The sequence below is a fragment of the Melozone crissalis genome, unplaced genomic scaffold (genome assembly GCF_028551555.1).
Source record: "Melozone crissalis strain CALT ecotype California unplaced genomic scaffold, PUWL_Pcris_2 ptg000013l_1, whole genome shotgun sequence".
In the NCBI taxonomy this organism is placed as follows: Eukaryota; Metazoa; Chordata; class Aves; order Passeriformes; family Passerellidae; genus Melozone; species Melozone crissalis.
In genome coordinates, this window is record NW_026535791.1 from 27,875,457 (window position 1) to 27,888,738 (window position 13,282).

The 13,282-nt window shown below is 37.7% G+C and overlaps 1 protein-coding gene across 2 annotated transcripts in view; it reads left to right on the top strand.

Moving 5' to 3' along the window:
- NDFIP2 (Nedd4 family interacting protein 2) overlaps positions 1-13,282 on the top strand; it is a 45,974-nt gene that overhangs the window by 8,221 nt on the left and 24,471 nt on the right. For both annotated transcript variants that reach the window (XM_054271435.1, XM_054271436.1), the window contains exons 2-3: positions 10,858-11,014; positions 12,461-12,588. In XM_054271435.1, coding sequence (XP_054127410.1) covers positions 10,858-11,014; positions 12,461-12,588 — 285 coding nt within the window. The remainder of the gene's footprint in view (positions 1-10,857; positions 11,015-12,460; positions 12,589-13,282) is intronic.

The window sequence follows — 13,282 nt, forward strand, 5'->3', positions numbered from 1 at the left end:
ATATATTTTTTTTAATTAATGATTTCATGTTGGGCTACTGAGCCATATTGTTGAGTAGGAAACTCTTTTGCTAGGCTGGCTTTATTTGAGTACACATACTAATGTGTAATACATAATATTCCTGGTTTGTCAATAATCTTGAGACTTTTTAAGTTCTTCATATTTTTTCTGAAAAATTTTCAACAACACTTATGCATGGTACAGGAGACAGACACTTGAGTCCTTTTTTCCCCTACTTCTTTCACATCAGAGGCTTGAGGTGAAACTGTATGCTGCTTCTGCAGTTCAGTTTCCATAATACATTTCCAGGAAGAAAGTCTTCTTCATCTTTGTTATTCCCTCTTAAAATAAATTTATCATGTTAACATCGTCCTGCATCGTCTTTAAGAAGTTTTTGTTCTTAAGCTCTCTCATTGTACTTTAACTGAAATATGTATGACATTTAGAGTAATATTCAGCATTTTCAATCAACATTGAATTTTGCAGCCCAAATGAATGTAAGCTAAAATGGAAATTGAACTAATTGTTGAATATTGAGTCTGCTCTTGGTGATGTTTCCTGATTTTACAGGCTGCTCCCTCTACTTTTACAGTTTTCATGTATGTTCTGTGTGACTTAAGAGTGACCAGGATCTACTTTCTGTACTGATTCTATAAAGCTGCTGCTGAGTCAAGACATGACCTGTGACTGGTGGTTTGCTGAAGCTGTTGGTTAGTGGCAGCTGCCAGCAAATCCTGATGCAGCACTGTCCATCATTAGGGAGTACAGGGAGAATGAACAGAAAGTTTTGTATGAGACACAAGACCTGCCCTTGTGTTTGGTACTGTCCACAGTTTTGGTTGCTCACAAGGGGAGCTACAGAAAGGAAGGGGAAGTGGACTTCTTAAAAGTGCTCTGAAATAAGTGGTGGGAATTGAAGTGACCAACACCTGCAGAGTCACCAAGGCAGTGGGTAAAAGCATTTGGGGAGCTGTTATTCACCAAATTGTGCAATATTAAAACTGTAGAGTGTTCACTGAGGTTTGATTTAGAAAAGAAAGTACACAGGAGAAGCAAACACAAGATTATACAGGCAGATGGTACCAGCAGATTCAAGAAAACAAACTCTCATGCGTCAAATCTGTAAGAGATGCAAGTGGAATAGGCAGAGGTGTACACTTCACCAGCTGTAATGGAACTGCTGTGCACACTGGGGAATCTGAGGAAAATGGATGTCAGAGAAGTGATTAAAGCTCATGTGCTGATGATGGTGTTGGAGACAGAACACACCCTTAGACTGACCTCGGGTCTCGGTAGCGTGCTTCTGTTTTGTTACTGAGTTTCTTCTATCTAGAAAGTGTTCAAGGAGGAAAGCCTCATTTTATACTTTGTTTATAGAATTAAACCAGTTCCTCAAGCTATTCTCAAGTTACTATTTGACAAGCAGAAGGCTACATGATAGGTGGTAATGTTTTTAGTAGCTTCTACATTCTGGAGAAGGTCAGAGTTGCAATACCTCATTCTGTACAAGCTTTAGAGTAAGCTTTTAACAACTTCTTTTTCCTAGAATTTTTTTATATCATGTGTGAAGATTTGAAAATGTTGGTCCTGGACATTGTTTTTATTAGTATTTAGTCATATCAGCTTTTTGTCAGCACATTTCTCTGTTAATTCCTATAACTATGTAATACAAAGAACACTAGGAAACAATGCCCAGTTTATAATTTTACAATGAATGTGAAGCATGTATCTATTGGGATCATACCAAAATTCCAGTATTCAAAATTATTGTGGCATTATTCTTTAGTAGACAAGAAACATTCAAGAAAAGGGGATAGAAATGGATATACTTTGAAGAATAACCATACTTTTAGCATGATTAGTCTTAGAACATTTATTTTTCCAGAAGAGTTCTCACATTCACACCAGATATGTTCTCATATTCACTAATACCTCTACTTTTACTGTTAATGGGAGGGATTAGGAGGAATACATCCCAATAAAAGCCATAGGGAATGAATGCAGCTGTGTATGTCGTGCTTCTAAATGTGTAATTAATTGGTTAAATCTGAATTATAATACATTTAAAATGTTACGTGTGAGGTAGTTGTTGGGATATACAGAGAGACACGTCTGTGTAGATCTATCTACGCACACATTATAATGTTTTTATTTTCTTTTCCTTCACAAAGTCCTGATCACCATTGTTTTATTTGGTTTGTGGGGTTTTTTTTAATCAGATTTATAAGACTCTTTTAAAAAACCTTGAAAAATTCAATAGCCTAAAGATCCCTAGCTAAAAGAGTACTAAGATAATTTAAGAGTTGCTTAAATACATGTGAAGCATTTTCACTTGCTACAGATTAGTTAATTTTTGCACAAGGAAGTTCACTGTGGTAGAAAAGCCATTCTTTTGGCAAGTTATTTTCCAACAACATTCAGTATAAATCTTTCAGTTGAAGTTTGCCTCCAGAGGTTCTGGGTTTCCATGGTATCTAATCCCTGTTTAACAGACACACTTGGTATTTCTACACAGCTGTGGAATGGCAGCAATGGACTTCTGTCAGCTTTCCTGCTTCTAGTGCAGATTTACACCTTTGACCTTCTGACATATTAACTACTGTTGAAAACTTTCTGCAGAGATGCCTCGTAAAAAAAAAAAAAACCAACAAAAAACCCCCCAAAAAACCCAAAAACCCAACAGAAACAAACAACATGCCAACCCACTTGGTTATCATGAAGGGGGTGCTGCTAGATCTGGGTGTTGGATGGCTGATGCTTGCCAAGTGATGGGATGGTGAGGAAAAGAAAATTATGTACATCTGTTCTGTGCAGTCAAGAATTCTAATCAGATTTGATCACTTAGTTTTGAATACATAAAAGGAAAAAGTAGCTGAAAATTTCCATACTTCTGCATTTTACTGAAATGCTTTATAAGTTTAATGGTGTAGTAGTTCAGTGTGTATTGATCTCGGGGTTCACCAGTCTTTAGAGGATGGTGTTTCTCTGGAGGGCTTGTGGCTGTGGCCAGGACTATATTGCAGCAGAGCATGCATTTGGTAGAGAACTGGAAATAGTTGCCTTCCTGCTAGCTGGTCTGCATGGGTTCATGGGAGATTGGTGTTAAAACACACATCCGAAGAAAAAAAACATGTAAACTACCGTATTTGTGGAGAAAAAAACCCTGATACTGTGGAGAAAGCTAGTAAGTTAAAGTACAATGTGGTTTGTTTGGCCTATTTTCTCAGTAATCCTTGTATTCTGGAAAACTGTGAAATATTACTTTCAAAAAGCTGTTGTGGGTATGTTTTTTTTTTTCCAAATAAACAAGAAGATGAAAGCATTTATTTTGCAGAAAGACTTATTTTGCTCTTCTGCTCTTAAAATTATTCTCTAAGTGTAATTACAGATTATTTGGTTTAGTTTTGATTTTTCAGTGGCTACTAGTGACCTAAATCAGAGCTAATTGATCTTAGCACTTGCCTTCAGCAAGTTTGCTGGTGACACCAAGCTGTGTGGTGTGGTTGACATGCTGGAGGGAAGGGATGCCACTCAGAAGGACCTTGAGAGGTGGTGGGTGCAAACATCATGAATTTCAACAAGGCCCAGTGTGTAAGGTCCTGTGCCTGGGCTGGGGCAATCCCAAGCACAAGCACAGGCTGGGGATGAACAGATGGAGAGCAGCCCTGCTGAGAAGGGCTTGGGGGTGCTGGTGGGTGAGGGGCTGGGCATGACCCAGCCATGGGCACTCACAGCCCAGAGAGCCAAACGTGCCCTGGGCTGCATCCAGAGCAGCGTGGGCAGCAGGGACAGGGAGGGGATTCTGCCCCTCTGCTCTGACCCCACCTGCAGGGCTGCATCAGCTCTGGGTGGGGTTAGGGTTCGGGTGCCAGCAAAGGAAGGACATGGACCTGTTGGAGTGAGTCTGGAGGAGAGACACCAAAATAATCAGAGGGATGGAGCTGCTCTTCTGTGTGGAAAAGCTGTGTGAGTTTGGATTGTTCAGTCTGGAGAAGGGAAGGCTCCAGGGAGTCCTTTTGGCAGCCTTACAGTGCCTAAAGGGGCTGTGCAAGAAAGCCAGAGAGGGTCTTCTTACAAGGAGATGCAGTGATAGGACAAGGGAGAATGGAGGAGGGTAGGCTTGGGTTAGATATAGGAAGAAATGGTTTCCTGTGAAGGGTGTGAGGCACTGGAACATGTTGTGTGGAGAAGCTGAGAGCACCCCATGTGAGGAAGTGTTGAAGGCCAGGGTGGAGTGGGCTCTGAGCAGCCTGGCCTAGTGGAAGGTGTCCTTGTCCCTGGTGGGGCAATTTAGAACTACGTTATCTTTAAGCTCCCTTCCAACACAGACCATTCTGTGATTCTATTCTTGGTGATTATGGTTTAATGATATCGGTTTTATGTGTTTTTCTAAAAATAAAAAAATAGTAGCTGATAGTATGACCTATTGATATGATTAGGTGGCATTCAGAAAACAGAAGCATCACGAAGTGTTTTTCTAATAGGTTCAATATCAAATTTTATTGCAAGATCTTTTTTTTGCCTTGAAAATCCCAAGATTAAGATTTTGCTATTTACATTTAAATAAATCTAATTTTTAGACTAGTAAAGCTGAAAAATGCAGTATGTGGTTATAAAACAAGCATTAAATTTGCAGCCTGTATTTGTTGAAGTTATTTTTATGTAGCAAGAGATCTCTGCTTTCATGCCTCATTTGTAGAGAGCAGTTTATTGCAGACTTAGTAATCACTACCAGTAGGCAAGTGTAAAAGGACTTGAATTTTTCAGCAAATGAAAGCATCAGTTGAAACACAGATGTGAAAAGCTCCCTGTTAGCTTATTGAAGAGGATAGCTTTTATTTTAACCCGCTGTTTGTTGCACCTATCATATTTATAATGTTATGGTTTCTGTGGAATAAATGTGTGTACCAGTATGGAATATGTCATGAAGCTAATGCAGAAATGTCAGAGTTCTTTTTGTGCACTACACTGGCAATCTTGAGTCTGTCATGCCTTTCCCTCCAATGCTAGAAGCTGCAATACATGGATATTTTTGATTGACCTCTTGTCATAATGTGAATAATTGATAAGAAGACCAAAGTAGCTTCTACCAAGTGAAGATAAATCTTAGTTGCTAAGAGTGTTTCTTTTTGTGAAGAAAATGCATCAATGGACTGTTTTGCATACAAAGGTTGAACTTAGATGATCTACTTGGCTATCTCCACAGTTTTATTTGAAACAAAGTTTTAGGTGCAACATCATGGAATTTCTGTGTATTGTATTAGTTTCAATACAGTTTGGAAGAACCCATGAACTCGCCCTGTAAGGTCAAAACTGGACAAGTCAAAGCTTCCTTGAAAATGTGATTTCATTTGAAAGATAGAAAGAAGGATATGTTTAAAGTGCTTTGTAATTTTTGATTGCTAATGAGAATTTTGTGTAGCTCTGTAGTGCCCCAGACAGAGCCATCACTGTGAAAATTTACCTAAAAGTCACATTTTGACAAGATGAGCTGGTAATAAAGGTATTAAAAGAAACAGGACAAGAAAGCTGGCTAGTTGTTTGAGATTTTGTTTTGTTTTTAACTTGTATGGCAGTATCCCCTGCATAATTTTTTGCTACACTAAAGAAATTATATAAGCAGAGGGAAAAAGAATGTTTATAAGAAAAAGGATTTTAAAAATATGTGCAATATGCTGTTGAAATTAATTGTGTTGCAATAATTTTATAATATACTGATTTCCATAATCATATTTTATGAAAGGAGTAAAGAACAGCTTTTGAAAAGCAAAATCAGGTAAGAAATTGAGTGGTGTTTGTACACTGTGACTAGAATTAGCTTGTGCTGCTTCAATGCACTTCATCAGAGACCATCATTCTGATCTTGTGCATTTTTGGTACAGGTGATAACAGACATCTTATTATATCCTTTTCCTCTGTTTTTTTATTTTGTAATTTAATAACTTGCTTATACCACCACTCTTGTACAATCAGTCAGTTCATCAGAAATGAAGCAAACTCTGTTTAGCCTGGAAAGCAAACATCTGTAGGTCAGATCAAGTTGCTATCTGTAGATAGATAAAAAGTGTTAAGTAGATAATGAGATCTTCCACTTTTAGTTTTTATTTTGATAAGCCTAAACACTTAAAGTATCTGAATCCATCCCCTCAGTAAAAGCTTTTGTTCTAAGCACTTTCTCGTGGATCGTGTTTCTTCGTAAGCTGTCACCTGACTTCAGATACTGCATCTGATCACTTAGGAAATAATTATACAAAATAACAGATTTAAGGAAATCAATTGTAGAAGGAATAGTTGTGTACATTGTATAAGAATAATTTCTTTTAAAAATTAATGCAAAAGTAGAAAATAAATATAAGTGTATTTTATACAATATTTTGGTGCTGAAAGGTCTGGCATTGATTTTAACTTCTGAAATGAAATAGTGAATCACTGTTTTGTAGATCTTTTCTGGAAAGGAAACTGAAGATAGTGTAAGGTAAAAATCATATGAAGGAAACTATTATGTTTTCCTGTGTTGTTCACCCTTTTGTAGCTACCCTGAGACTGAGTCATGGTTGGCAGAACAGCTGTTGCTCCTCAGCTGGTCTTTGAATTCTACGTGTCCTATCATAGATGCTTTTTGAGAATATAAGCCTGTAATGTACTGTAGTTTGAGGGCTGCAAAAGCAGGGATTGAAATACTGGCATTAACAGTTTAAGAGTAATGTGTCTAATAGCAAAGTTCTCACTTTTTCTTTTTATAGTGAAGCTTCATGTAGTCAGCCAGATACCCCAAGTACAGACTAAACCATGAAGGAAAAAAATTTCAGTGTCACCCACTTTTGAAATGTGAGGGAGGGAATAGGGGAAGGTACTAATTTACAGTTCTCTGTGGTTTAATAGGTCTTGGTAATTGTTTTGATCATAATGTTCACAACAGCAACTGTATTGCCTACTACCAAATTATGGTTCATTGGAGGCATGGGAGGGGCTGAGATAATGAACTGCGAGTTCTCCTCAGTCCCTAAATTAAATGTTTGGTGAAACATTCTTACTATTGGAAAAAGAAAATCTTGGATACTATTTACGTACTTTCAATGTAAAATGCTGCTTCAGGTGACATTTGAGTACATAGCATAAGTAATGCCTTGAAACAGACATTTTCTGTTCATTTTTGGGTGTTTTTAGCTTGGTTTCTATGGCAATGAAGCCTATGAAGAGTGTCAGGCCTCTTCTTCCCCTGTCTCCAAAAATAACTTCTAAATTTACCTCCAGTAGAAGCTAAAATAAAATGTGAAGGGGGAGGCTCAAAGGTAGTCAGATTCCTACTGGTTTCAAGCAAGCTGGTGACTCCAGAGAGTCAGTGTGCTGTGAAGACAAGGCAGAGTTGCTACAGGACAAAATGATATAATCACTGCTGTCTGCCCTGCTGGTGTGGGCAGAATTTCCAGTTTACTGGGGCAAGTTCTGCTGCAGTTGGGGGGTTTGGTTTTGGTGTTTTTTTGGGTTTTTTTTGCCCTAGTGAAGTAGTCCTCTGAAAGAAACTGAAGTTACTGAGGAGAGAGTAGGATACAGGACACTTGAACAAGAACTAACAAAAGCTAGTTTGTGTTCATGGAACAACTTGTGTTTATTATTCTAGCTGTAAACACTCAAGCTACTTTATCCTGTTATTGTGCGGTTGTTGTTGTTTTATTTGATGGTGCCTTTTTTTTAATAAAAGGGGTGAATATTTCTTTTTAAGTTGCTGCTTTAGGGTAACCTTGGTGCTTTTCAGAATTTCTGAGAGGCCTCTATGATAAAAGAGAGGATAAATAGAAATATGATTCCTAAGTATAAGTCTTACAAAATAAAGGCACTTTGAGCAGCACTTAAGGGTATAACATGCCTCTATTATATGGAACCCTTAGGATGGGATTTTTCCATTTCCTAATTGCAGTTGCTATAACCATTGAATGACTCATTAACTTTGTCTTTGAAGGCAAGAAGTCTCATGTACATTTTTCTTGTCTGATCTTCATGTTAACTCCATCATCTACTAAAGTACTCCACTGTTAGTATATTACAGATAATTTGGAGTAAAGCAGCTTTCAAGAAAGCATGTAGAAGTTGTAAAATTAAATTTCTGAGGAATGGCAAAGTTTTTTTGTTTTGTTTGTTGGTTTGTTTTTTTTTTTAGGAGTAATATGCTCTTGGACTAATGATGTGCTTGTGGATCTCTGTATCTTCAGAATAGTGACAGCATTTACTGTGGTGTAGTAAGGAAAAAAGTTGCAATGATTGAAGAGGAAATAGGGCAGGAGGGAAAGAATGGAAGTAACAGAGATCCATTTAAGTTTGCTTTAGGTTTTCCCCTGCCCAAAGACCAGGTTGTTTTGGTGGGATAGTCAGAACTACACACACATCCCAAATGAGTGTGAGTATGCCAGCCATTAGTGTAAGAACTATACCAGTAGTGTTTTGTTCTTTATACTTTAAATAATCAAATTCCTTTTATTTAAGAATGGGCTTATTTTGACTATATCCTTTGCAACACTAGATTTTTCTTGTGAATTATTGTACTTAATTTAGAACCATAACATTTATAGCTCTCAGCTTGCTTTTCTGATCTGATCGACCTTTTTACAGTTGTCTGGTTTGTGTTCTCACTTGCTTTCTGTATCCTGGAATATATTAGGTTATTTTGAAGTGCTTTTGTTTTCTTTGGCTTTAACCACTCAAAATGGCTAAAAATATTTCTCATATTGCTGCTACTTCTGGATCGCTGATTAGGCATTAAATGACCTGATTGCTCAGGACCCAGAAACCCTCAAAAACACCTATCATTTTATTTGAAGGTGACCTCTGAGTATCAGGAAACTTTTTTTTCCCCCTTATTTTTAGTAATGTGAAGGTGACTGAGCCTGGAAACATGTTTTCTGTATAGCTCATGTAGTCTCTGTCCTTGAAGGTATTCAAAAGATATTTGGATGTGGTCTCGTACATCCAGCTGTAGATACTTTTCCTTGAGCAGAGAGGTTTAACTAGATGGGCTCAGAGGTCCCTTTCAAGATCAACCATTCTGTGAACTTTGATATAATCTGCATTTTAAAGCAATTTTTGTGTCAGTGTTACAGTGCTTAATAAGAAATTTAGTGTTCTTCTTAGAAGGCACTTTTCCCAGTAACCTGATTGTACTGTGCCTAATAGAAAATAATTGTAGTTATATTCTTAATATGTGTTACTGAAATAATATTTTGCTGTAGGGTGTTTGTAAAAAGTACCAACTTGAGGTTATAGAATTCTTCTTTTAGATATATTTAATAATCTTATTTTTTGTTCTGGGTTTTACATGTGGTGCTTTAGCTGCTGCCTTCTAGGAATCTTATCTTGCAGTTCACACTACTGGGAACTAGCACTTCTCTAATTCTAGTACTATTTCTTTTTAAAAGCTTGATACGTTCTAAGTACTATCAAGTTAGCTAAAATAATAAAAAATATCTTCTCTAAGAAAAGATATTAGCAGCTGGATCTGAATTCCACAGTTTCAATCAGCATTCTTCCTTTATCCAAATTCTTATTTCTATATATGCTTCAGTGGACATGTCTTTTTAAAACTGCATCTTAATTAAGGAAAAAAAATCAAACCAACAACTTGAAGCTTTGTAGGGAAAGGATTGTTTCTAGAGTGTAAAGAAAAGGAGAATATTTGAAGTCTTAGAATTTGCATGGAGAAGCTCTTTGACAAGATGCAAGAGAATGAAGGTCCCAGCTACAGAAGTAGATGTGTGTCTTAATTCTTTTTCTTCAAGATAAATACAATAAATAATAGTATTTCTTACCTGATATGTGTTGTAGCGTGCTGTGTTGGTATGTTCTGTTTCTCCCCTATTCTGTTTTGATGGTTCTGCCCTCCCAGTTTTCCCCGCCTTAGTTTCTGCCTATCAGCTAGTTGCCATGGTTTTCTTTATGTTATATAATTCCTCCTCTCACCCTTTCCAAATATGTATAGTTTTGTCTCCTCCCTGGGCCCAGTCAATCACTCCCCACCACTCCCAGTTTTCTAGAATGTTCACCTCTGTGGGAGCAGTGACTGGCTGTGGTCCCGGGGCCCCTCCTTTACAATGTATCAATTGGTTCTCCCTTCCAGTCTATTATGTTAAGCTCATCCCCTGTTCTCCTGATTGGGTTTCTGTAAATCCCTCCCCCAGTTACCACCTCCCTTTATAATCTCGTGCTCTACCACTGTTTTCGGTCATTCCCTGCTGGTCGCGCCCCGGGCATTAAACCCGTTTGGACCCCAGGAAGTGTCCGACTCTCATTTGCTTCGTCCAATCCTTGCAGCTCTCCACCGAGACCTCGTCCCGCAGGCACAGCCCAAGGCCTCCGCCGCCGAGGGGTGCCTGAAGCTGTCACCCCTGGGGCCCTGCCACCGGGACTGACACCCCCATCTGCCGTGGGCTGTTGGCCGCCCTCTCAGCTAGCCAGGTCATCAGGTTTCAGGCCGCGGACCACCGCTGCAGATATGCTTTAAAATATGCTGATACATTTTATGACTGTACATAAGAATAAAAATTTAATGGTATTAAAATATTAATATAATAGTATTTTGCCATATAGTAAACATGGAAAACTCCAGATTTTTAAGATTGCCTGAAAAATCACTGAGAAGAAGAACATTCCGGGGAAAAAAAGGGCAAGGCATCTAACATGATCTTTGACTGATTGCCTAAAAGAATTTAGCTGGACTACTTGAAGTGGTCACATGCTGTTTTGTAAATAATTTGTTTTGTTGATGAGAGTGATCTTGTCTCTCTTTGAACATGTCTCTGCACGTATTAGGTTGTCATGGGAAGTATTCCCTGAATGCCTCTGAAATGTGTGTGTTTTTCTCCTAAGCTTCACAATGAGGATGACCCCCCAGAGTCTTCAGCAGCTGAGCAGCCATCCACGTCCGCGGAGACTCCGCAGGCTCCGCAGCCAGCAGCCTCACCTGAGGCAGAGACTTCCCCTCCTCCTTACTGTAGCATAGCTGTGGAAGCAGCTGCAACCTCAGGTATTTTTCTCAAATAGCAGCTTGTCAGGGATGAGCATGTATGAATCAGCTCTTGGTTCAAAGTGGAATGATGCTGCCATGTAGGTTTTCTTTTCCATGCACACAATTGCAGTAAAAAGCTGCCCTTTGATGTGCAGCCCTTTGGTTTGTTCAGAAGCAGCACTCTTGTAAATTACGCTGATTGTTCCAAATTGCTAGGCGAAATGGATGGTCATTAATTAGCTTAATAGGTTTTATTCAAGTCTGCTTATAGTTCATTTCCACATTTAATCTACATCTTTGAGTAGTGCTCCATTATTAGAACTCATTAGCAAGTTTCATTGCCTCTTCATAAAAAACTCTTCAGACTTCTTTCGTGTGTGACATGGTTTGGTGAAAATATTGCCGTGAAAAGGTTAATTTTGCTCGAAAGGCTCTTGATAAAACTTCTCATCCAAGATGAGTAATGGGTCTCTTTATTCATTTATTCACTGCTCCTTTTCTTAGGAGATTGTGGCTTTTCTTGGGAATATGGGAGATTTAGCAGCAGGCAACATTGAAGTTCCTGTTTAAGTAAAGTTACATGGATTTGTGTCTCTCATGTGCCAAATAAATGTTTTAGGAGTAGCTGCCAACCTAATTTTTTTAAGTGTTTGTTAAAAGAACAGTTTCCTGTCCCTGTTCTTTGAGACAGTGTTTGCAAGTATAATACATAGCTGTGTGGAATTATCCCTATATATAACATCCTTGTGTTGGTGTGTTGACAAATCTGTTGACCATGTGACTTGTGCTGACAAATCTTTATCATGTAAACAGCCTTTTAACGAGCTACTGCTGGCTGTAGGAGGAAGCTCATGGCATTTTTTAAGTACTTTCAATTAATATTGTTAATAATTCTATTCTGTGTGGTGATGTCTTACTGTTGCAATGCAGAAGAATGAAGTCTGTGGTCCATTTTGATGGAAGAAACAATTTTTAAAAGAATGTGTTGAAATTGACATCTTGGAAAAATTGATTTTCAGAGAGCAACCAGAGTTGGCAACAAGGCCACACTAATTATACAGCATGGCTATTACTGGACTGAAGTAATAGATTGAGGCTGATACTTCAAAACATTTAAAAAAAAAGATTTTTGTGTGTATATCTTTTGTATAGTTAGATAAAAAGCATTTGGTTGGAATGCCTGGGGATATAACTAACTAAATATGATTTTTTTTCTTCATGAATTTGTTGATTTCTTGCCAGCTTCTGTGTTAAGGTTTCTGCCTTGGGTAGCAGCTCAAAGTACCATCGAACTGTTAAAAGTTTTTCTTTTAAAAAGATTTTTAAGAACTTCAAATGCAAATATCCTCAGTTTTAGCCTCTGTAAAAAATATTCTTTAGAGGTAAATAATTATGTGCAAGTGAAAGTTAATATTCTTGACACTTTTCTGGTTTAAAAATTAATAACTTCTTTATTTTGAACAGACACACAGAATGAGTTTTATCCTGTGCCACCTCCATACAGTGTAGCTACCTCTCTTCCTACATACGATGAAGCGGAGAAGGCCAAAGCTGCAGCCATGGCAGCTGCAGCAGCTGAAGTTGCCCAACGAGTAAGTGATACAGTTCTGCTCTGTTTCGGTTTTGTGAAATGTGTTAGGCTACTTATTGGTCACAATTTGGCCCATTTTATGACCCATGACCATAATAATGGTGGATTGATGATTTAAATATTTTGGATGTTTAGGAATATTTGGATGTTTATATCGATAGTGTAAGTTACTTGTGAATACTATAAAAAGCACATCATATTCAGTCTTTTGAAAGACATAGCTGTCTAAACAGCTTTAAAAGCCAATTTTTACCCTGTTTTACTATTTTATCCAGAATTTTGTAAACTCTTAATCAGGTATCCCCTACTAATATTACTTTGTAGAGTTATCACTAATGTGTACTGTTGTGGATGGTAAAAATGAAAGAATTACCAAATACCTTTAGAGAGTAAGAGAGAATTTCAACAGTCTGGAAGAGATATGACCCAAAATCGTGTAGGTAGCTTTTAAAAAGAAAGGTTCCTGTTGTTTGATCTATGGAAACTTAAATACTGAAGTTCAAAGAAATGTTCCGAGTACTTAAAAAAGCCGCTACGTGAGTTGTGGTAAACAATTAATAGGCATATATCCAGTGTCTCTAGTTTTGTAAGAATTAATCTTATGAAGAATACAGTCTTCAAAATAGAAGATTGGTATTTGTAGTTAGTGGTAAATGTTAGTTTTGTAAGCAAGTTTCATCTTTTCTCTGAAGTTC